Source organism: Emys orbicularis, chromosome 3 (assembly GCF_028017835.1).
Source record: "Emys orbicularis isolate rEmyOrb1 chromosome 3, rEmyOrb1.hap1, whole genome shotgun sequence".
NCBI classification, from domain to species: Eukaryota; Metazoa; Chordata; order Testudines; family Emydidae; genus Emys; species Emys orbicularis.
In genome coordinates, this window is record NC_088685.1 from 77733065 (window position 1) to 77755245 (window position 22181).

Below are 22181 nucleotides of genomic sequence, written 5' to 3' on the forward strand. Positions count from 1 at the left end.
GATAAGGTAGATGATTCTCTCAATGGAAGGAGGAACTTATCCCCTTGTCTAAAGTCTCAGTGACAGCTTTGTCTCCATGCTCTCCAAAGGACTTACCAACAAAACGTTCAGAAAGATAAGATGTCAGTCTGCAATTCCAATTTCTTCAAGGATATCCCAGCAAGTCTTTTGACATTTTGAACGTACAGTAAATCAGAGTCAGGTGATGCATCAGTCCTCAGAAACCTCCTAGGGAAATCTAATGTAAGGTAGGTTTGATGTAGTAGGGTTTTTTTTGGTGTGTATGCATGCATGTGCATGCTCACAATTGCCTCCCAGTTGAGCATAGATATGCACAGAGACTGCAGCCAATATTCTCAGGGCTAAAGCTGCTGTATACAAATTCAGTCTGAGTGAAAATCTTATTCTCCTGTATGGGGGTTTGGCAGGAAATCCTCCCTCAGCTGGTACGACTATGCCCTCTACTAAGGAGGCTTAGCCTTATGCAGATTAATGAAGGCCTTTTAGTCCTACCTTAAGTATAAGTAAACCTTGATAGAGAATTCCCACTCCACCTTAATCAAACTGTCATTAACTACCTGAGGAATTACTCAGCATTTCTTCAACTCTTTAGGTAGGGAAGGGGTTTGTGTTTTGTTTTTTAGTGATTCATTTTGTAAAATCATAAGCACCTGTGAAGTAAGACCCTTTCCCCTTAAGTTTATTTCTGGAAAGCTTGGTTTAACAGTGTCAAAAGTACAGCTTTAGAGATTTCTTCTTCTCTTTAGAGTAGAAGGGAGAGTCTCATGAGGGATTTTAAAATTAGCACTGTCTCTTTAAGAGCTGATTGTGAGCAACAGCCTTCACCAGTACCTGGGCCAAACCCTGAGAGAAGTGGGGAGGGGACCTGTGTGAGGGAGAGTTGAAAGGACAGTCTGCCGACACATTTCCTGAATGTCTTCCTAAGGAAAACAGTAACAACTTTATGAGCTCCTGTGGGGATCACTGGAAACTGGAAAGGGAGAGGAGACAGGCGTTTCAAGGGAGGTTTAAGTTGGACATTAGGAAAAACTGCTTAACTGTCAGAGTGGTTAAACACTGGAATAAATTACCTAGGGAGGTCGTGGAGTCTCCATCATTGGAGATTTTTTTAAGAGCAGGTTAGACAAACACCGGCTAGAAATGGTCTAGATAACACTTAGTCCTGCCACAAGTGCAGGGGACTGGACTAGATGACCTCTCGAGGTCCCTTCCAGTCCTATGATTCTCCCAGGGAAGGTGATCCCTGCCGCTTGGTCTGACCGCTGAGAACAAGGACAGAGCTGGAGCAACTGAAGACAAAATAACTCACTAGTATAAGAAAGGTCACAAGAGCTGGCACCTTTCAGGGCATCTGAAATATTTCAGGTAAAATAGCTTGTGGGAGGAGGGATGCTTCTCAGCCATCTCAGCATGTACCATGCCTATGTGCTGGCTGGGAGCAAGAATTTCATCCTCTGGGTCGCTACGGGGCTCTGTGACAATTTGTACGCCATATTAGTTAATAAACCTGTTTTATATTTTCTCTTAACCGGTGTGTTTTTGAGTGAAGTGTTTGGGAAAAATCTCAGCTCCGTTAAAGGTTTTGTGCATATTCCTCTCCACGTCGCGCCGGGTGGGAGTGGGAGCGGAGACTGGGTGACTGTAATAATCTTTACTGGTCAGGCTTTTGACCAGGGCAGGACGATACAGCTCCGGGGTCCATAGCTGGGGGGTATTTTGGTTGAAGTCTCTCTATTGTTGGTTCATGCAGTGGCTGTCCAGAGCATTCATGAACACAGCTGGGTGTGGTCCCTACCCATGCATGTTGGTGTAAGTGCAAGCTTGCAGGACTTTGCAGCTTATCACAATGTCACAGTGCGAGAGGGAACCCAGTTTGTTAAGACAGAGGGCTCAGCTGTACCCCAGTTCCAGGTTGCACCCGGGGGGGAGGGGAGAGGACAGTCACAGCTCTTTCCCTGAGATTCTGTCCTAAGATTCAGAAGACTCCAGTTAAATTTTCCTTCCTGGTTTTACAAGCTGTGAGAATAGGAGTCCCATAACTATGGAGTGGGAGCTTAAAAAAACAACCCTTACCTTCAATTGAATGCCCCCGATTCTGGCCAGGTCTCAGTGAAGGGAGCTTCTATGCACGCTGCTCAACTATCTCAGCATGAATCTCACCCACACACCAGCACAAGCCAGGCTTTCCTGTAGCCTGCTCCACTTTCTCAACATTGACCCTGCCCATATGCTGGTTGGGAGCTGGCTTGCTGTCTGCCATTTCTGAAGGGGGTGAGGAAAAGAGGTGCCGTCCTTCAGACCCTCCTCAGAAAGCCAAAAGATGATTTTTTTTTTTTAGTTTAGCAGCTTTGAGGAGATAAACTTCAAAGGCAATGAAGAAACGTAGACATTTAGTTGAGCATTTTGTGAAAGCTCTGCTACAAGGGAAGACTTGGAGTCTGCCATGTGTGCTGCTTGGAGGCACAGAATACTGAAGTATTCTTTCTGAGTGGTGATCCTAAGCCCAGGCTCAGAGCAAAGATCTCTATAGCAAATGGGGCAGATAAAATGGGGAATGCCCCTACTGTGAAAATGTGACACTGAGGGGACTGAGAAAATTCTGTTCAAGAGAGAAGCACTGGCCTGTCTTATAAGGCATTCTAACCTCTACGCCTTATTGCAAATGTATGTAATTTCTGCCATACTACTGCAGAGAAGCAATAAATCAAATTCCAGCAAAGCTCACCAAATCTGTTAACCAAACTGTTAAGAGCATTAATTCAGCTTTTTTGGACATCTAGAAGTATCTTGCTGAATAGCAACAGCTTTCCTTTTCCTATGTCAAGTTCAGCTCTCAGATGAGCAGTCTGTGATGGCAGCAAGCTTCTGGCTTCATTTTTTAAAAATATAATTCCACACTAAATCAATATAAATCTGGAACAGCTAAGACTGGACATAGGGAGTTTTCAATAAGATCACATGCAAATACCCCTTTCCATACACGATCCCACAATATTAAAAAAAAAAATCCTTCTCCTATTTTGGATCTCAGTTGCAAAAATACTAAAACAAGCATTTCTGGGGAAAGAAGCTAGCAAAACACAGTAATTTGAAAACAGACAATCATAATCTGTGATGCTTTTACTGATCCTTATCTAAAGTAAGTGAATCTTTATTTCCTAGATTTAGCAAAGAACATATTCCACCACATTGCAAATGCCAATGTGCAGGAACTCAGGTCAGACAGTAGACAATTCTACTTCAAGATGAAAGGTGCTATTATTATCATCATGAAGAAACAATTATACCTCCGATGATTTTAAACATGCAAATAGTGAAATTTTAGACAAAAAGAATCTAGACAATTATTCTAAAAGCTAATCTTGTTGGGATTATCTGAAGCCATCCAGAATCTATTAATTTAAATAAATTTAGTAATTCGGAACTAAATTTCTTCCCACTCTTTGGCTGTCTACTCATTACTACACAATGCCAAAATTGGGAGAGGGGAAGGGAGTTGGCAGAATTTATGAAACAACTTGTATGTTAAGAGACGATTTAGAAAGAATTATGGCTTTTTGTCTGAATTTTTTTAGTTACTAAACCAGAGTAGCAGATGCTGTGTAGTTTCTCTGAAATGCCTCTTTTATTTTAAAGTCACAATGGGTAAATCAGTATAGTTATATCACATTATATCACTTTTGTTATATACCATAGGTATTTCTAAGGCAACTATCACCATTGTATCTTAGTTTCTAAGAGAACAATTTTGGTAGCACTAACGATATTCTCAAAAGGAAATTCCACTCTGATTGAAAGAAGAATATAGTAACAATAGACATACAAAGAATATTAAAGGTGAAATAAGGATCTAGTTTAAAACCACTCAAGCAAGGAAACTAAGATTTCCAGTCTGAGCTTAATTCATCCTACTGAGTCCAAGATACTGTAGGAGGCAAAGGTCAGTTTGAAGTTACATACTTGTACGTATTACAATACTCAGAAACAAGTAGGCTAGTTAAAGATGGAATGAGAGTGTTTTATAAAGGAAACATACAGAACCTTAATGATATTAGAATCACTAGGTTCCATTTTTGTTTTTAAAGCAAGCTAGTAATTCAGCATGTTTTTTTTAATTTCAGAGAAATTTACATAGTGTTTGGCTGCCTAACAAAAATAGAGCAGCATTCAATTAAAAACTATTTTCAATACCATGTGTCCCCTGGATAGAACACTTGAGTAATTCTGACATAAAAAGCAGGTCTTGGGTGCTACAGGAATATTCAAGGATGAAAACTAGATACCCTTAGGCCTGGTTCCTGTAAACCTAATTTGGATCTAGATTGCTGCATAGCTATCAATGTTGCCCTCCCTTTTTCAGCACTATACTTTGGTGAGGAATACATGAACTAGAAAGGATTTGAAATATATTTTAGTCTGTTTTTACTTTTGTGTGTGCTGTTTCAGTAGCCATGTTGCAAGCAGTGAACCACATGCCAACTAAGAACTAAGAGGTGGCCAAGCCAGCTTTACATTTAAGCCATTATATTCTCTGATCTAACATGCAGGGGGCTAGTCGGGGGGGGGGGGCAATCAAAGCTATATATATTGCATATAGCAAAAATGCTTTAGACACATGCTACAGAGCTACCTGGTATTGTGACCCCACACCGTTTTTTTGTTCTCTGTTAAAAAGTTCTCATTTTTACATTCTGACATCCTTGTGGTTAAATTCACTTCAGTGGGAAGAAAAGCATTCACAACTATGGATGGCACTGCTGAACTACGTTTAGACCTCACCAAGACAGCTGCCTATATCAATGAGTGTATTAAAGCACCAAATAGGATAACACTTCTCTTGGGATTGACTTGTTATTCATATATTGTGTAGCGCTTCTTCTACAAAATGATTTTTATTCTTGCCTTGCTGTGACTTGTGATATGCTGCTCCATATATCTTAATTACACTCTTTAATCACCCCTTTTTGTTGCTGCTTGATGAGGGAGGAGGTTGGCCTCTTGGAGACTGACTGGCCTTCCAGCAACCCAGAAGTGCTTGCATCAAGGGGGCAGCAGAAATTCCAAGTATGTATCCATACATCTATCTATGATACTTATATGTCTCCATTATTATAGTATTTAAGTGCATCACAGTCTTCAATGTATTTATCTTCACAACACTGCTGTGAGGCAGGGAAGTGCTATTATCCCAATTTTACAGATGGAGAAATGAGGCACAGAAAGACTAAGGGACCTGCTCAAGGCCACACAGGAAGTCTGTGGTAGAGCAGGTAATAGAACACATCTTGTAAGCCCCAAGCTAGCGCCTTCGCCACTGGATCATCCTTCTTCCCAGACGTAGAAGACCTCTCCCAATGCCAGTGGACATAGGAATTACTCTTACTCCCTTGCTGTACACCCTAGAGTTTGTAGAGGGTGACTTTCCCTGGGCTAACATATACAAAATTGCACTTTAGGGTTGTGTGTTATTAGTTTGTGGACCTAGAGATCATTATGGACAATTCTCAATCATTTGCTCAGGCTGAATACAGTAGCCATACTTTTTCCTTTACAGGAAATTGATTAAGTTAGTATTGGGAAGGGAGGTTTGCCTTTCCCTGGAGCATCCCTTTGGGACCATACTAGTGTGCATAGGATTAAAGGGAAGATGTTTGAGACACTGGTGAAAGATGGGCTTGTGGCAGCCCTAGTTAAAAGTCGCATATGGGCAATCTCCCATTTCAAGTAAGTTCCCTTTTATGGTGCACTTTGACTAGTAGGCCATTTGTTATTAATGTTGTATTTTTGACAGAAAGGAGTCTCTTGTGGTAGAAGTTAGTTTTGTGGCCTTCCTTCCAATACCTTTGGTCACAGATTTAGGAACGGATGAGCTAAGGACATTACTGGGGAGGACACAGAACATGGAAGAGGGTTTCATAGAATATCATAGAATATCAGGGTTGAAAGGGACCTCAGGAGGTCATCTAGTCCATTTACATTTATCACTGTACACAGTTACAGGGCCCTAAAACCAAACATGTGCCTGCCTGCTATTGGGTATAATCTGAATCTTAATATTTGTGATACGTAATAGGTGCCTTCGTGCTCTGTAATTACTTAGCACCACAGAAGTGCCAGGTAACACTTGAGTTATTTCAACAGCCGTTGTGATCTCTACATATATTCCAGGTATCAGTGTTTTGGTTTTGTTCTGCTGGTTAAATTATATCTTTATTTACGCCTGTGTAATCCCCATCTATCCTCTTCAGATTAGGGACTTAGTGACAGTGGGCAGCTCCATTAGCCTTAAGTAGGGTCATATGGGTGACACCAAGGGCATGATTCAGGCCCTATGAATTCCATGATTGATTTATTTCCTATGGAATCCACCTCTTGCTATGAAACTATGCTGCAGCTTTTATTAATTTTTGTTTGTCTACAACCCTTTTGGCTGTAAAGATAACCTTGAAAACGTGAACAAACTATTTAATTAGGTCTGACTAAATCTGAAGACAGCCTGAAACAATAGCTCTAAGAGGTATTAATTGATCCATTCAGGTAAATGGGTTAACTCTGAAATGTAAGTAGAAAAATTTTAATGTCAATATTACCTATTTAACTGCTCACCATTTAAGAAAAAACAAGAGAAAACATGTTTCTCATGCCTTATGCCAGTGGCGTAAGCCCAAACTGCCCCCTCCACAAGCTGCTGAAACTTCCAAGTTGCACCAGGCCTTTCTGCCAACTGAGAACCATTCATAAGTATTATAATCATATTAAATGTAAAACAAAAAAAAAGTTTGTGTGTGTTGTACAGGCATTTTAATTTAGCGAATTCATATATTTCAACTATTATAAAATTGTATTCGCAGTAAAAATGAAAACTTTTGCTGTCTCACCACTCATAACCTACAAAAGTATTTAGAATATCTTGTAAAATGAAATATATACTCTCACATTACATCCTACAAATATTTAATTAACAAGGATGCTGTCACAATTTTTTCTAATTTGTAATTGTGGATTTGGTATCTAACTAAAATATAATTTTGGCTACAGAATACTTCAGATATTCACTGGATCAAGATAATGTTCATGCCCAAATCATAATGATGTGTATTGTCAAACTATTTCACACAATAATACTTTCATTGTTCATTGTGCACTTGAAATGCATCAGTGCCAGTAAGCGCTGAAATTATGCTATGAATGAGTATTCAATGAATAAACATTAAAGAGACATGTATCAGCAAATACCAAGACCACCAGTACAAAAATCCCAGAAGCATAATGGTGGTCTTAAGTTAGCAGAATATAATTTTTTTTTTAAATGTTACTGTTAAGCTTCTTTGGGCAAAGTTACAAATTGACTCAAGCACTTTCAGAATTTAACAGGCTTTAGGAACAAATAATTTACAATAAGTTTAAAGGGCATTTTGGAAATATCATATTTTTCATTAGATGGGAAGAACGATAGTCTTATACTTAAGGCACAGGACGGAGAATATCTTCCTGTATGATCTTGGGCAAAATCACTGAACCTCACTATGCAGTAATGTGGAAAATAAGAATGCCTACACACACAAGGGTGTTGTGAGCTTCACGTCGTAAACTTTGGACCTGATCCTGAGTAGTTAATGAGACTACTTACGTTTGTAAGTATTTGCAGGATCAGGACCATAGATTATAAACTCCTTTGGACGTGAACCTTGTTTTCGAATATGTTTGCATAGCATACTGTGATCAAATACAAATAATGAGAAACAAATAATAAACTCCCAACGCTAACCATTTCTCCACTACACTGAAACTGATGAGATGCCCTTAGAAACAAAATCTTTAATTCAGAAACAGTGGGAAAAGATTTTAAACACAAACACACATTATTCATTCAAGGAAAAACATGAACACTGAGAATAAGATTTGAGATTTATATTCATACTGTATAATATATCGTTAATCTTATTATATTGTTATTATATCTTATCCCCAAATTCTATACTTTTACATTAGGAACAAATCATGAACCATCACCCACAGCTTTGCGCACAAATTATTCACTATTATGATGACCATTATTATAAATGTGTAATGCTGAATAATACCTAGAATAGCAAACAGAGTACAACTATTCTAATTTTAAAGGCACAGAAATTAAAAACAAAACAAAACATGCTATTGAAGACAATCCAAGACAGGTACCACTAGAGAACTAATTGCACTACACTTATTCCCAGGCAGAGCTAAATGACCATGTCCAGACCCATGAAATGGCATGCAAAATCCATAAACTTAAGTATAGCGAGGACAATGAATCCTTCGGTATATTGTGCTATTTAAGCATATTTCCAAGATCTCCATTGACTAACACAGAATTTGTCATACTGCACCTTACCACTGATCTCTCTAATACAGTATTTGGCTTTCAACAGTGGCAAATACCTGATGCTTCAGTGGAAAATGACCACTCTTCTCACTGTGTTCTTAGACACTTATGCAAAGCCGTATGTAAGGAGAGATTCCTTTCTGATTGCAGCAAATTCATTTATGGCTTGAATTCTGAAATATTTTATTCATTTTTGCTTGCATAGCCAAGTGTTATTCATATAATATTTAATGCTCACTTTTTCTGCGACAGTAAATTCTGTAAGTTGCCCATATGTATGAAAGGATATTTCCTTTCATTTGACTTAATTTTACTGCTCTTCAATTTTACTGACTGTCCCACAGTGTACAATGAGGTAAGAGAGGGAATGATCATCTCTTATTATCTCTTCCTAATTTTGAATAATTGAGTCAAGTTCCTTTTTTTAAAAACATGTTCTAATAATTTATTCTAGTTTTTGCAATCTTGTCATATTGTTCCACTCATTCCATTAACCATTTTAGTCACCACTCTCTGCCCTACCTTTCCTAGGCAAAGAGGGTCTCAGGAAGCTAGCTGCGGCTTGGGTAAGAGCATCTCCAATTAGAACATTGGGTGTTTTAGTTAACATTTAGATTTACAAATATCCCCTCTTCCTTAACAAGTCTCTCTGAACAGCTCTTTGCTCTCTCAGCATTTTGGATTTTTTCATGTTTTTAGCTGCAGTTCTTTATCATTTCTAGGGATGCTGCTACTTATGTCACTGGTTTAGGGGTTCCACACCAGACATCAAAACCTATTTCTTTCCCTCTCTAGGTAAGGTGGGGCTTCCTGCTGGGGGTGAGAAGTTGGGAGGGGTTAGTCCAGATGCTGGAAGGGCAAATATTTAGTTTATAACGTCCTTTTCTGTGACATGGATATAAGGCGGGACTTTTGGTAACATCGTCATTGTTATCTCAACATCAAGCTTCTTGACAAAAACTAGGAGCAACATACTACTGATATCTTCCTGTCTGCCTCATAGTCTCAACAGTTATCTCAGAGTAAGTCTAGATGACTCAGTGGTAAAAACGCCAGCATTCAATTATTCCTAGCACTAGTGGAGCCGCAACACGGCTAGGGTGGCAGTAAGGGAATTGCAGAAAACCTTGAATGTAAACAACGCCTTACCCTTTTGCTCACTTGTTGCATCTTAGGGCACGTCTACACTACCCGCCGGATCGGCGGGTAGTGATCAATCAGGGATCGATTTATCGCGTCTAGTGTAAACGTGACAAAATCGATCCCCGATCGCTCTGCCGTCGACTCCAGAACTCCCACCGCGGCGAGAGGTGGAAGCGGAGTCAATGGGGGAGCAGCAGCGGTCAACTTGCCGCCGTCCTCATGGCCAGGTAAATCGACCTAAGATACGCCGACTTCAGCTACACTATTCGCGTAGCTGAAGTTGCGTATCTTAGGTCGATCCCCCCACCCCCCGCTAGTGTAGACCTAGCCTTAGATTCGACTATAAGCTTTTCAGAGCAGGAACCATGTCTTTTTGTGTATTTGTACAGCAGCTGGTATAATGAGACGCCAATTCAAACTCGAGAAATACTGAAGGAAAATTTACTTATGGTAAATGCAGTAGAAGATTTGTTTAAAAGGGGGCCATTTTTATAAAAAGACAGCACTGTACTTCTGCCACACACAGAAACTTTTTTATTTTTATTGGACACACTAGTGCTAGTCATAAAACTTCCTGAAGTTTAATTCATAAATTGATATTCTCTGCACACTGGTGCCAGTGCTATATCTTCATCCTCATTTTATTTACCCCTTGAAAGTATTTCTCCTGTAGGCTAAGAAATTTGAGTTGATAAATGACTTCCTATACCATAAGTAACATATAAGTTTCCTGCCTGATTAGTTCATGTAATTTATTAGAAAATTTACCTTGTGTGATGTAAATAGTTTGTGACCAGCATCTACACACTACTCACAAAATAGGACAGTCTACATAGGTAGGTTTGCCTCTAAATTAAATTTCTTTTCAACTACCTACATATACAGTCATATAGAAAAAGACAGTCACGAAAACTAACCTTAACAATTCTAGTGATCTTTTAGCATATACTTAGTTCAGACAATTCTACACTTAATCTTAACAATTTATCTGGAATTACATTCCACAAAACTTTAGCCAGGAACAATACAATTCCCTGTCGTTTTCAGATCATACCTTAGCTTTTTACAATTCCACAGCAACTGATCTCAGATTTTAAATGTTAGCTAACGAGGAACAAGAGAGTCAGTAAGACTATATAAAGTAGTAATTAACCACTTCAACACACAGCTCTCATTCCATAAATTAACGAAGATCTATTTAAGTATCTAAGATTTGATTACTGTATCACCGGATGTTGACTGATAATAGGGATGTAACAATATTCAGATGGACCTCCAAAACACAAATTATGGCTCCCTATGCAACTTCAATTGTATGCCCCTTTCTGGCACCGAACCAAAACATTAGTTTTAAACTACAACACGCTTTGTCAGACCCTGACAAAATTTCTTATCTACACTTATTCACCATTTATTAAAGAGCACCCATCCAAAACTCAATGCACCTTGCTAAATGTTAAGAATGCAATCACACTAATCTAAACAAAAGCAAAGCCATCAGCCTACCTAAATTAGAAAAAGAACAAAGCCACCCCATCCCAAAATACTAGCTTCCTGGCACACAGATCCCTGCCCTCAGATCACCTCTTCCTTCCCAAAAGCCTTGAAGTATGCCCCAAAGATCAACAGCTTTGGGCTATTCTGGAATGGAAGATGAGAGTGGTGCATGAATTCCAAAGCTAAAGGCTTCTTAGCAGCTCCATCTCTTCTAAATAAAAGGGATTCTGGCTCACACACATCCACTGATCATAACTGTGGCAATATGGTCTGGAAAGAGAGATGGTCTCTCAGACAGACAGTCCCAAGCCAATTAGAACTTTATAAATCAAAAATACCACTTTAAACTCCACCCAGAAACCAGCAGGCAGCCAGTGTAGATCATGAGCTCAGAGTGAGAAATTTCACATAAGAAGTGAGCAACCGCATTCTGCACTAGCTTCAGTTCTTGAGTTGATATATGGTGTAGTCCCACATACAGTAAAAATTAGATTACTGCAGTGCATTGTAACAAAGGTATGGATCATGCAAGTGGTTTGCATCCAAAATAAATTATTGCAATCTCAGAGAGGCAGTGAGGTCTAGCAGACAGCACTGAACTGGGATTCAGAAGACCTGGATTCTATTCTCAGCTCTGCCACTGGCTTCCTGGGTGACCAAGAAGCAAGTCAATTTACCTCTGTTTCCACATATGTAAAATGGGGATTTAAAGCACTGAGATCTCTATGGATGAAAAGTGCTATATATGAGCTAGGTATTAGTATCTTCTCATCAGACATATATGAGTCTTAAATGATCATCTAACAGCAGCTAGGGGTCCAACACTACTCTCAGACTATAGTAATAAATAGTGGAAACATACCTTTCTTTAAAATGGCAGATATAACCCCTGCCATATAATTCCTTCTCCCAATTTACCAACATCTCTCATTTTATCCAGATGGAATTTAAGCCACTGAACTCTCATCCACGTTCCAATCTCTACTGAAAATACTAGGTAGAACATTTGAAAACATTGGATGGGTCAGATGAAGGATCTATAGAACTGGATGTTTGTCAGTATTCTGTAGACACCCCAATCCATACCTCTTCATGGGTACTTTAAATAAGGGGGTGGGGTGGGGACAAATCTTAGAAGGTGACAATGTTTAAGGGGCATTTCATCAATGTTTGAGTACAAAAGATCAATATATTGTCCCATTAAGCCATCAATATATTGAGTTTGCTGGGAAAATATCTCCACTCACAGCCATCCAGAAACACTCAGAGTTCAACTAACCTCCAAGAGTGGACCATCAAAATAAGTCCTAAATGGAGAGGACTGCAACCTGAAACTGCAGAATACCACACCTGGCCGATGACATGGGTAAAATTTTCAGTTGTCCCACTTCCACTCCCAAATGCAAACACCAGTGAAGAATGTGGCCAGATAAATAAGTTGAGCCAGAAACTACCTGGGATAGTGGCTATGAAATCCTGAACTATCTCAGAAGAGATATCCTCAATGAAGATACACCTCCACCCCGATATAACACTAATTTGGACATAACGTGGTAAAGCAGCGCTCCGGGCGGGGGAGGGGGGCTGCGCGCTCCGGTGGATCAAAGCAAGTTCAATACAACGCAGTTTCACCTATAACGCGGTAAGATTTTTTGGCTCCCGAGGACAGCGTTATATCAGGGTAGAGGTGTATTAGAGTCACTGAGCGTTATTAGCCTTAGTGTCTCCAACCCCACCTTAGTGGAAAATTAATAGTTCATGCAGAGACTTTGCAGTGGACACTAACACAAGTCCCATGGTTCCTGGACATACATGCAAGATAAATATGTTGTATTTAGGCTTGGCAAAATTTGGGGGTTATAATATAATTTTGAAGGATAACATCGATGTTTATTCTTAAGCATTTTTTTCCTATTTTTATCTATTTAAATTCACAGTTGCACAAAATTATGGATTTTAAGCATTTTTTATTTGTATTATCCCCATAATTAAAAATGTGTATTATCAGGCAACAGGGGGTGTCAGTCAATTATTCATTGACAGGAGACGCTGAGATTCAAAAAGTTAAAGCCTTATAACCATTAAAACCCAAATTGGTAACACCATGTCAAAATATACAAAGTAAATATTCTTAAAACCAGCTCTGATAAGTTCTCAAACAGCATTTTTCTTACTTTGCCTATCTGCATTTTTTGATTATTATCAATATAAATATTTTTGTTAGTCTGTGTCTATGGTGAAATTAAGATTTACCAATAAAAATCTAACCCTTCCAAGCCTAGCTGTATTTGATCCAGTTTAGAGGTGAAAAACTTGCACTTCTGGCAGGATGCAAATAGCACAGCCACAATACCACCCTTTCCTAACTCATTCCCTTACTCTCCTCCATTTCGGTGGCCCTTTATCACCTCTCCTCAAACGGAGTTATGCAAACGCAATATTTAAAAAAACAACTGAAGCTAGGAACTTCAAGCATGGCTTGCTTTATAGTTCTCATTGAAGAAAATCAAGTGTGAACAAACTCAATTCAATATGTGTAAAGTTAACACTAGGGTCAAATGTAGTCCTGCCATAAACTGGTACCACTCCTACTGACTTCAGTGAGAGTTCCACTGTCTAATGCCAAGGATGAATTTGGTCAAGTTGGAACATATACGTGTGTTCAAATTCCCTCCCCCCCACACCTCCCTTCTCTCATTTGTTCATTACAATGCTCAAAACATAGAGCAACTTGGAATGCTGTGCATGCTTAGTTGTTTAAACTGGTCTCTTGGGTTAAGGTCATGCAGGTTTAAGGGGTATTGCTAAAGAGCTAGATTATAACCTTACAATGTGGTGTGAATAAGAAGTGGGACATAGCTGCACAGTGTCAGAATCAGACTAGAAAATGAGTTCTGACTTAGAGAATCACAAACATAAAAACAAATACAAAGACAGTGATATAGGCCCTAAAAAATGTGACACTACCTTTGTTATGGGAACTAACACGAATTAGGCAGTGTTGCTTACTTTATAGAACTACTCAACTGCAATGGGGATAATTATATGTGAAAACGCTGTCTAAAAATATTTCAGGTCCAATACCTAAATTAAATACCTGACAATAAAAAAATACAGTAGAACTTTACTTATTAGTAACTCCTTCTAGATACGTGATTTTTGATAATTAGCAAATTAATTACTAAACAAGATTGGTACATCACAAAATGTGATTTGCTCATTTATTTTGTCAATTGCAGTTTGTAATTAATGGTCTGATATTTTGAAATGTACTAGTAGCACTCCAGTATATTTTGTAACAGTAAGGAGTTGTTACTAAGATTTCAATAGGGTACTCTAATTTTTTTTTTTTTTTTTTTTTTGGAAAGGTCAGGAAAGACCACCAGTTTTGTATATGGATTATAAAGTGACCAAAAAAGTAAATTTCTACTATTTTTTAAAAATCCAGAAACTACCTTGGTAAACACAAAATATATCATTTTTTATTTGCATTATTCATACGATTTTAATTTGTTAACTGTTAATTAAACCACTTACAATTTTAGCAGGAATCAAAATACTTGTTGTAAAGGTTAAAAATAGTTGTTCCTACCTCTACTTTTGTTCGATAAAGGATGAGACGCTTAAGACTGCACACTTTGGCAATGTGGTTGAAAGCCTGAGGTGGTAGCTTATCACAGGAGGAGAGATTTAATTCCTGAAGGTTTGGACACATCTCAGCAATGACCTCCAAGCAAGTCTCATTGAGAAAATGGCCACAAGCCAACTCAAGGCGCACTAGTTCAGAGCCACAAACTTTCAGGAACCTGTAAAAAGCATGTATTATATGAATTAAAAGGGGGGGGGGGGAATTATAGTTTTCTGTGGAAATTTTGGAACACTGTCAAAAACAAGTGGATACTGTTGAAGAATGTTTTTTTTTAGCAAGGAAAATGTACAACCTGCATTACTTACATACTGTTAAATTAATCTGCAAACTAAAAATATGCATGGTTAGGCTAAAGTAAGTTGATTGTAACAGACCTGAGGAAATCTATTAAATGGCAAAAAAACTAAAAAAAAATCATGGGTCAATTTGATGTCAAGGTAAGAGATCAAGCACTCAAAAGTGAAGATATTCCGAAAGTTATGTTTACTCCATCAACATTCACTCAAACATGTTGCATATCCTGAATAGTTTTTGGTGTTCTCCAATGAATCATACAATAAGGCTGACAGCGGGGTGCAAAGAAGGCAATTGCCCAGGGGTCCGGGCGATTTAAAAGGGCCTGGGGCCCGTGGCCACCACTGCTGCCGTGGTAGCAGCTGGGAGCCCCAGGCCCTTTTAAATCGCCTGGGTGGGACACCCACTGGCAGGTCCCTCCGGCCCCGCCAATCAGATTGTCCTCATCCTCCCCAGTGCCTCCCGTCCGCCGCCAACTGTTTGGGGGTATGCTGGAGGCACTGGGGGAAGCGGGAGGAGTGAGGGGGTGAGAAGAGGCGGGGCAGGGACGGGCCTGGGCAATGCATGGCCCAGATGCCAGGAGTGGAAGGGGCGGGACCAGCCCCTTCCAGCCGCTGAGATGCTGCTCCGCAGCCCTGTGCAACAGCTGCCTGAGAGAGCCTGGCTAGGGAGATGAATTCCGCTCCCTGCCCAGGCTCGGGTGTTGGGGTCCCCGGCAGCCGACCCGGGCGGGGAGCAGAAGCCACCTCCTCCCCAGCCAGGCTCTCTCTGGTAGCTGCCGGGCAAGGCTGCAGAGCAGCGAGCGAGAGGGGCCGGCGTTAAAAGTGGCTCCCTCCTGCTCCCTGCCTGGGCTCCTGCCCAAGAGGGAGAGCAGCAGAACGTGGCGGGGGTGAGGCAGGTGCATGTAGAAGCCCTGGCCGTGTCGGAAGAGTGCATCCAGCAGCACAGCTGGCAGCTCGCTGGGCACCAGTGGGGGCCCATTGACTGTTCTGCCCTGGGGCCCGGAATTGCTGTCGGCGGGCCTGCAATAAGGTTTACATTTAACAAAGGTAAGAAGAGAAGAAGATACTAATTACTGGTAGTGGTAAGTTAATTTTACTAGAGCAGCCCGAAAGCACAACTCTACTGGGAAAAGGGTTTGGAAAAAAGGTGTTGTGTTTGTTTAAATTACAAACTTTTTTTTTTTTTTTTTCTTACTACCAGCCCTGCAAACTAAGTTTAGGAAGTGAAAGTTGAACTCTGTTCCTTTCTTGTGACTTACCAGTTACTCTTGACTTCAAATGCAACCAAATATAACAGAGATCCTGTTTTGTTACAATTTTAAATGACCACTGTAATTCTGATTTTGACATTGGCCTACAACTTTCTGCCTGAAGTAAGTCTCTGCCCATGAGAAAAATGTGAGAGAGAGAAAGTTTGAGGTTAACTGGATAAGACATTTGAAAGCTAGGGGATCTGAGAAAAACTAGTGTTTCATCACTGTTAGAAAAATTGTTCTATTTCGTTTTGTCCACAAATAAGTCAAATGATCAATGTAAAAATTTAAAGCTTGTTTTACAATATACTAATCCTCAAGGAGAACTAATCCACAGGAGTAGGTTGGTGTGAAAAGGTTTAAACTATCAGAGACTAAATATTCAAAACACCTAGAAACTGTGAGGGTCTCCGCATGCATTACAACAACTTATGTTGGAGGTCTGTTGAGTTCTACAAGCTCTGTTCCATCTAATCTAAGCTTTCTTTAAAAGAGTAGTAAGCTCATAGTTCCTTTTCATTGCAAAGGAAACCTTCAAAATGTAAATCAATCACAAGGTTTACAAGTTTGATATTGCATAAAATCATATATATTTTAATATTCTCTAAGTTTCAACTGTTTCTCCAACAGAAGAGACTAGCTGAGCCCACCCCAGTGCTTCCTGGAGTGATGGAGTCCCTGTAAGTAGGGGGCAGATGCCTGCTTTGGAAATTTGTCTACTTTAGAGTATTTTAGAAAAAATATTCCCATTGGTGGTAGCACTAATGCAGTTGCACCATGAAAAGCCTAGTGCAGTTAAGGCTGCCATAGCTTCAGACATTTTTAGCATCAAGCCAATTAAAGTCTCCTGAACATGTTTAATTGATATAGTGGAAAAATGCTTTAAGTTATCAGAGCCTTTTCTACAGCAAGGCTCATACTGCTGCTGCTGAACAGGTGTTGGCTCAAGTAGGATTATTATTATTATTTTTTTTTGCTAAACTTGCTGAGGGTTAAGAAGAAGCTGGACACTTAAGAGAAGCAGGATCCAGGGGGACATGCTCCAAGCATCCTAAACAATATGACACTTGAACTCCCTGGTTCCTTCATGTAGTGTCTAAACGATCAAATCTCCAAGCCTTCTCTTTCTGGCAAAGTCTAATCTAGCCATTCACTCATTCATCCCACCCTTCCTTCCCTTTCTTTCTCTCCAATGAGTCATTTTCCCTCATTTATTCCATACCTTACATTATCACCCTCCTCTCCTTTTCCCTCACTCTCGCTTTCATTGTCCATCACTTTCTCCTTCTCCCTATTCCATGCCCCCTTCTTCCTCATTTTTTCCATTAGCGTGCAAGACGAAAGGGGAGGCCCTAGAGTCTATTTCCTTTTCCCCTAACTAGTTAGTGCAAGAAATATGTGGATTAAGAGGGAAAATGAGGCACCTTCCTTTTGGACTGGAAGTACCACAGCCCTCTAAAAGGAAGGAGGAGCCCCACCATTATGGGAGGTGCTTGTCAACAAAGTAGCTGTACAAATGTGGTGCTTAGGATGGAACCCTAGTTAGGTCCCTTTCTAAACCTCTTCAATTGTTTTTTGAGCAACCTCAGTGCCTCTCTGTAGAGTCATCTGTTATGTAAAATCCGATTTTGGTAAACACCTGTTACCCATTTGCAGTTTTCACATACACTACAGTTGTAATGAGAAACAACCACCTAGCAAATTCAACACTGATGACTTAAAAATAAGAATAAGTAGGCTTTTCTAGGACCATGTCATAGATTCATAGAGTTTAAGGGCAAAAATGGCCATTAGATCACCTCATTCGACTTCCGCTATATATCACAGTCTATTGAATTACACCCAGTTACCTCTGTATTGAGCCTAATAACCTGTATGACTGAAGCATATATTCTAGAAAGGCATCCATTCTTGATCTGAAGACATCAAAAGATGGAGCATCCACTACGTCCTTTGGCAGTTTGTTCTAGTTTAATCCTCATGGTTAAAAAATGCTTAATTTTCTATTTGAATTTGTCTAGCTTCAGCTTCCAGCCACTGGTTCTTGTTATGCCTTCTTCTACTAAAGAGCTCTTTAGTACCCACTATTTTCTCCTTGTGAAGATACTTAATAAACTAAACAGATTGAGCTCTTTGTCTTTCACTGAAAGACATTTTCTCCAACTCTTAAATCATTTTCGTGATTCTTTTCTGCACCCTCTCTCTAATTTTTCAACATCCTTTTTAAAATGTGGACACCCGAATTGTATGCAGTATTCCAGTATCAGTCCCACCAATGCCACAGACAGAGGTAAAATAACTTCTTACCCCTACTCACTATTTCTATTTATGCATCCATGGATCACATTAGTCTTTTCTGCCAAAGAATTGCACTGGGAGCACATGTTGTCCATTATGACCACTAACCCCTTTTCAGAGTCAATGCTTTACCTACAGTAAATCCCCATTCTGTAGGTATTGCCTGCATTCCTTGTACCTAGATGTATAACTTTGCATTTGGCTGCATTAAAATACATTTTGTTTGAAGTCCAGCTTACCAAGTGATACAGATTGCTCTGTATGACTGCCTTGTCCTCATTATTTACCACTTCACCAATCTTTTTCATCCACAAATTTTTATCAGCAGTGATTTTATATTTACTTCCAGATAATGTTGAATAGCATCAGGTTTAGTACCAATCCCTGCAGAACTCCACTGGAAACACTTTCATTTGATGACCACTCCACACTGACAACTACTCTTTGAGATCTGCCATTAGCCAGCTCTTAATCCATTTAATGAGTGCTTTATTGATATTGTATAGTTCTAACTGTTTAATCAGAATGCCATGCAGTACTAAGTCAAATGCCATACAAACGTTTAAATATATCACATCTAAGGAGTTATCTTTATTAATCAAACTCGTAGTGTCATCAAAGAATGAAACCGGGTTTGACAAGACCTATTTTCCATAAAATCATGTTGACTGTGATTAATTATATTCCTATCCTGTAATTCTTTATCAATTGAATATTGTATCAGCTTTTCCACTACAGTAGAACCTCAGTGTTATGAACACTTCGGGAATGGAGATTGTTCGTAACTGTGAAAAGTTCCTAACTCTGAACAAAATGTTATGATTGTTCTTTCAAAAGTTTACAACTGAACATTGACTTACTACAGCTTTGAAACTTTACTATGCAGAAGAAAAATGCACCTTTTAACCATCTTAGTTTAAAAGAAATGAGCACAGAAACAGTTTCCTTACCTTGTCAATTTTTTTTTAAACTTTCCCTTTATTTTTTTAGTAGTTTATGTTTAACGCAGTACTGTACTGTATTTTCTTTTTTAGGTCTCTGCTGCTGCCTGATTGCATACTTCCGGTTCCAAATGAGGTGTGTGGTTGACGGTCAGTTCAAAACTCTGGTGTTCGTAACTGTATTTTTTCTGGGACTGATTTGAGGCTAACCAGTTTAGTGTTACCCAGGTCATCCTACTTGTCATTTCTGAGCACTGGCACAACATTAGCACTCTTCCAGTCTCCTGGTATTGCCAAGGTACTCCAAGATCTATTAAAAATTAAGATCAGCAGGCCAGAGATCTTATCAATTGTAAGGAGTATAGATAACAGATATTCCTTGAATGACTGATAACTATTACTTCCCTATGGCCCTCAAAATTAAGAAAAATTATCCACCTCTGTTTATCCCCAAATAGGACCCACCTACTACTGAACTCCACCTAAGAAGTAAAGACAGTGAGAAAATGATTCACATCACGTGAGACACTTTGTCTAAGGACCTACAGATCAGCTAAGGTTATGAGTTCCACTCCCCAGCAAGAGAGACCAAAAAGCGAGCTAAAGGAGAATACTATGAGCAAGAATTTCTCATAATTTACATACAGACAAAGTCTCTTTCTCCCACCCAATGTAGCTGAAAAAAGTCTCAAAAGGATACCAAACAAAGTAATACCCTGCTTTTCTAGGCAAAGTGGCCCACTGTACAATCCAAGTGGATCAAGAGATGGGTGGGGAAAACAGCTGTGAAACCCAGAAAACGGAAGGTCACATAGGTCTAACTGTTTGTTACCCCAAGAAATCCAAACCACCTTGCCTTCACCCCAAACTGTGCATTCGTTTGCCCTGTCAGTCAGATCTCTCTCTCTCTCTCTCTCTATGTGGATAGTATCTTCTCTTGAGAGACCTAAATGATGTGAAATGCTTAATACAATCAAAGAACATATGGACCATGTCCAGTAGGTTTAGTAGGGGACTTTCTTTGTATTCTTTCTGAATGAGTGTTTCCCCGTAGAAGTGGCATGAGTTGTATGGTGCAAGAAGGAAAGAGAACATTAAGAGAGGTGGACACCGGACTAGAGTAAAACTCTGAATTAAAATAAACTGCTTACAAAGGGGGAAAACTGCAATTAATGGGGGCTAGTGCTGAAATACAATCTTTGAAATGAATCAAACAAACACCCTCCGATAAGAATATGATTGAACAAACTTGTTCCACACCAATGCCATCTACTGGATATTGATGGAAGCAGCAAAGAAACAGAGCAGAAAGTGTCCAATAGAAATTGGAGGGTTGCCCTTTGGAATCAAGGTATACAAAACGAAGATCACCATCCATGTGGGACCCCAGAGTAAACTGCAAAATCCAGAAGTACAACTAATGCCCAGGTAAGCCCTGCGGAGAGGACTATTCCCCTGTCGCAGGGTTACCAAGATAGGGAGAAGTGGTGAGATTTCATTTGAAAGACTCAGAGGGGTAGCCGTGTTAGTCTGGATCTGTAAAAGCAGCAAAGAGTCCTATGGCACCTTATAGACTAACAGACGTATTGGAGCATAAGCTTTCGTGGGTGAATACCCACTTCGTCGGATGCATCCGACGAAGTGGGTATTCACCCATGAAAGCTCATGGTCCAATACGTCTGTTAGTCTATAAGGTGCCACAGGACTCTTTGCCGATTTTAAAGCCTGTATTTCTCCTTCTATCTTTAATATAAATAACTAAAGATTGTCTTGCTGAATTTACACTCTTTAGTGAGACCTCAAGTAACCATACTTTAGAACTAACTAATTCTGTATGCGTGCTCTCCTTTATAAGTCCAAGTAAACTGGCTTGAGAGAGAGAAATCAATTTTAAGTGATTCCTTTGATAGGAAAGGGACAAATTTAAACTATCAAACTACAGGGAGTCCTCGGACTTACGACACTTTTCAATTGACTGCCCGTTTCACCCCTACAATGCTTGTTTCACCCTTATGATGCTCAATTTGCATAAAATTTGCTTGAAATCACTTCCTGGTTGTGTTATACGTGCTGGTATGGAGCTGGAAGGAGTCGCTTCTGACTGGCTTCGAGGCAGCAGGGTAGCTTGTTGCCATGTAGGGTTGCCACTTGTTTTTGATTGGCTCCCGGCCCCGGGCTCAGCCAATCAGAAAGCTTGAACAGTAATTGGCTGAGGCTCAGCATGCATGCCATTTCCCCAGCTTTCTGAGCCTGTGTTGCCGGCATTCTGAGTAGCGTATGGGAGTTTATATGTTTATTTGAATGCTGTTTACAAAATACAGTGTACAGTAAATACATTGATGTTGCAACATTAGTCATCTATAATTCATTTAGTACAAAAATCTGGGTTATTGTGGTGAAAATAGTGTATCAAGCCTTAGTTCAGTAACCAATCCCCCCTTCATACAATTGATTCCTATGGGAAAAGCCGTTTCGACTTACAACGCAATTCTGAGAAACGAATTGTGCTGAAAGTCTGAGGACAGGGACCATACTCTTAAGAGTGCCAGTAGTGATGTGCATTGTTCCTGCTGAGCCTATAACTTCTCAGCCTCAATCCTAGTCTATAACAATTGCTTTATGGGACTGTCTTGGCATGCTCAGTACATATCTAGAACATTGATTTGTATCTACACTTGACTGGTGAACTGCTGATTGTATATTGATGTGGTTCTTGGA

General features: G+C 39.7%; 1 protein-coding gene across 1 annotated transcript in view; it reads right to left on the reverse strand.

Moving 5' to 3' along the window:
- Positions 1 to 22181, reverse strand: part of FBXL4 (F-box and leucine rich repeat protein 4) — an 80061-nt gene that overhangs the window by 12703 nt on the left and 45177 nt on the right. The window contains exon 6 of the mRNA XM_065400652.1: positions 14619 to 14832. Coding sequence (XP_065256724.1) covers positions 14619 to 14832 — 214 coding nt within the window. The remainder of the gene's footprint in view (positions 1 to 14618; positions 14833 to 22181) is intronic.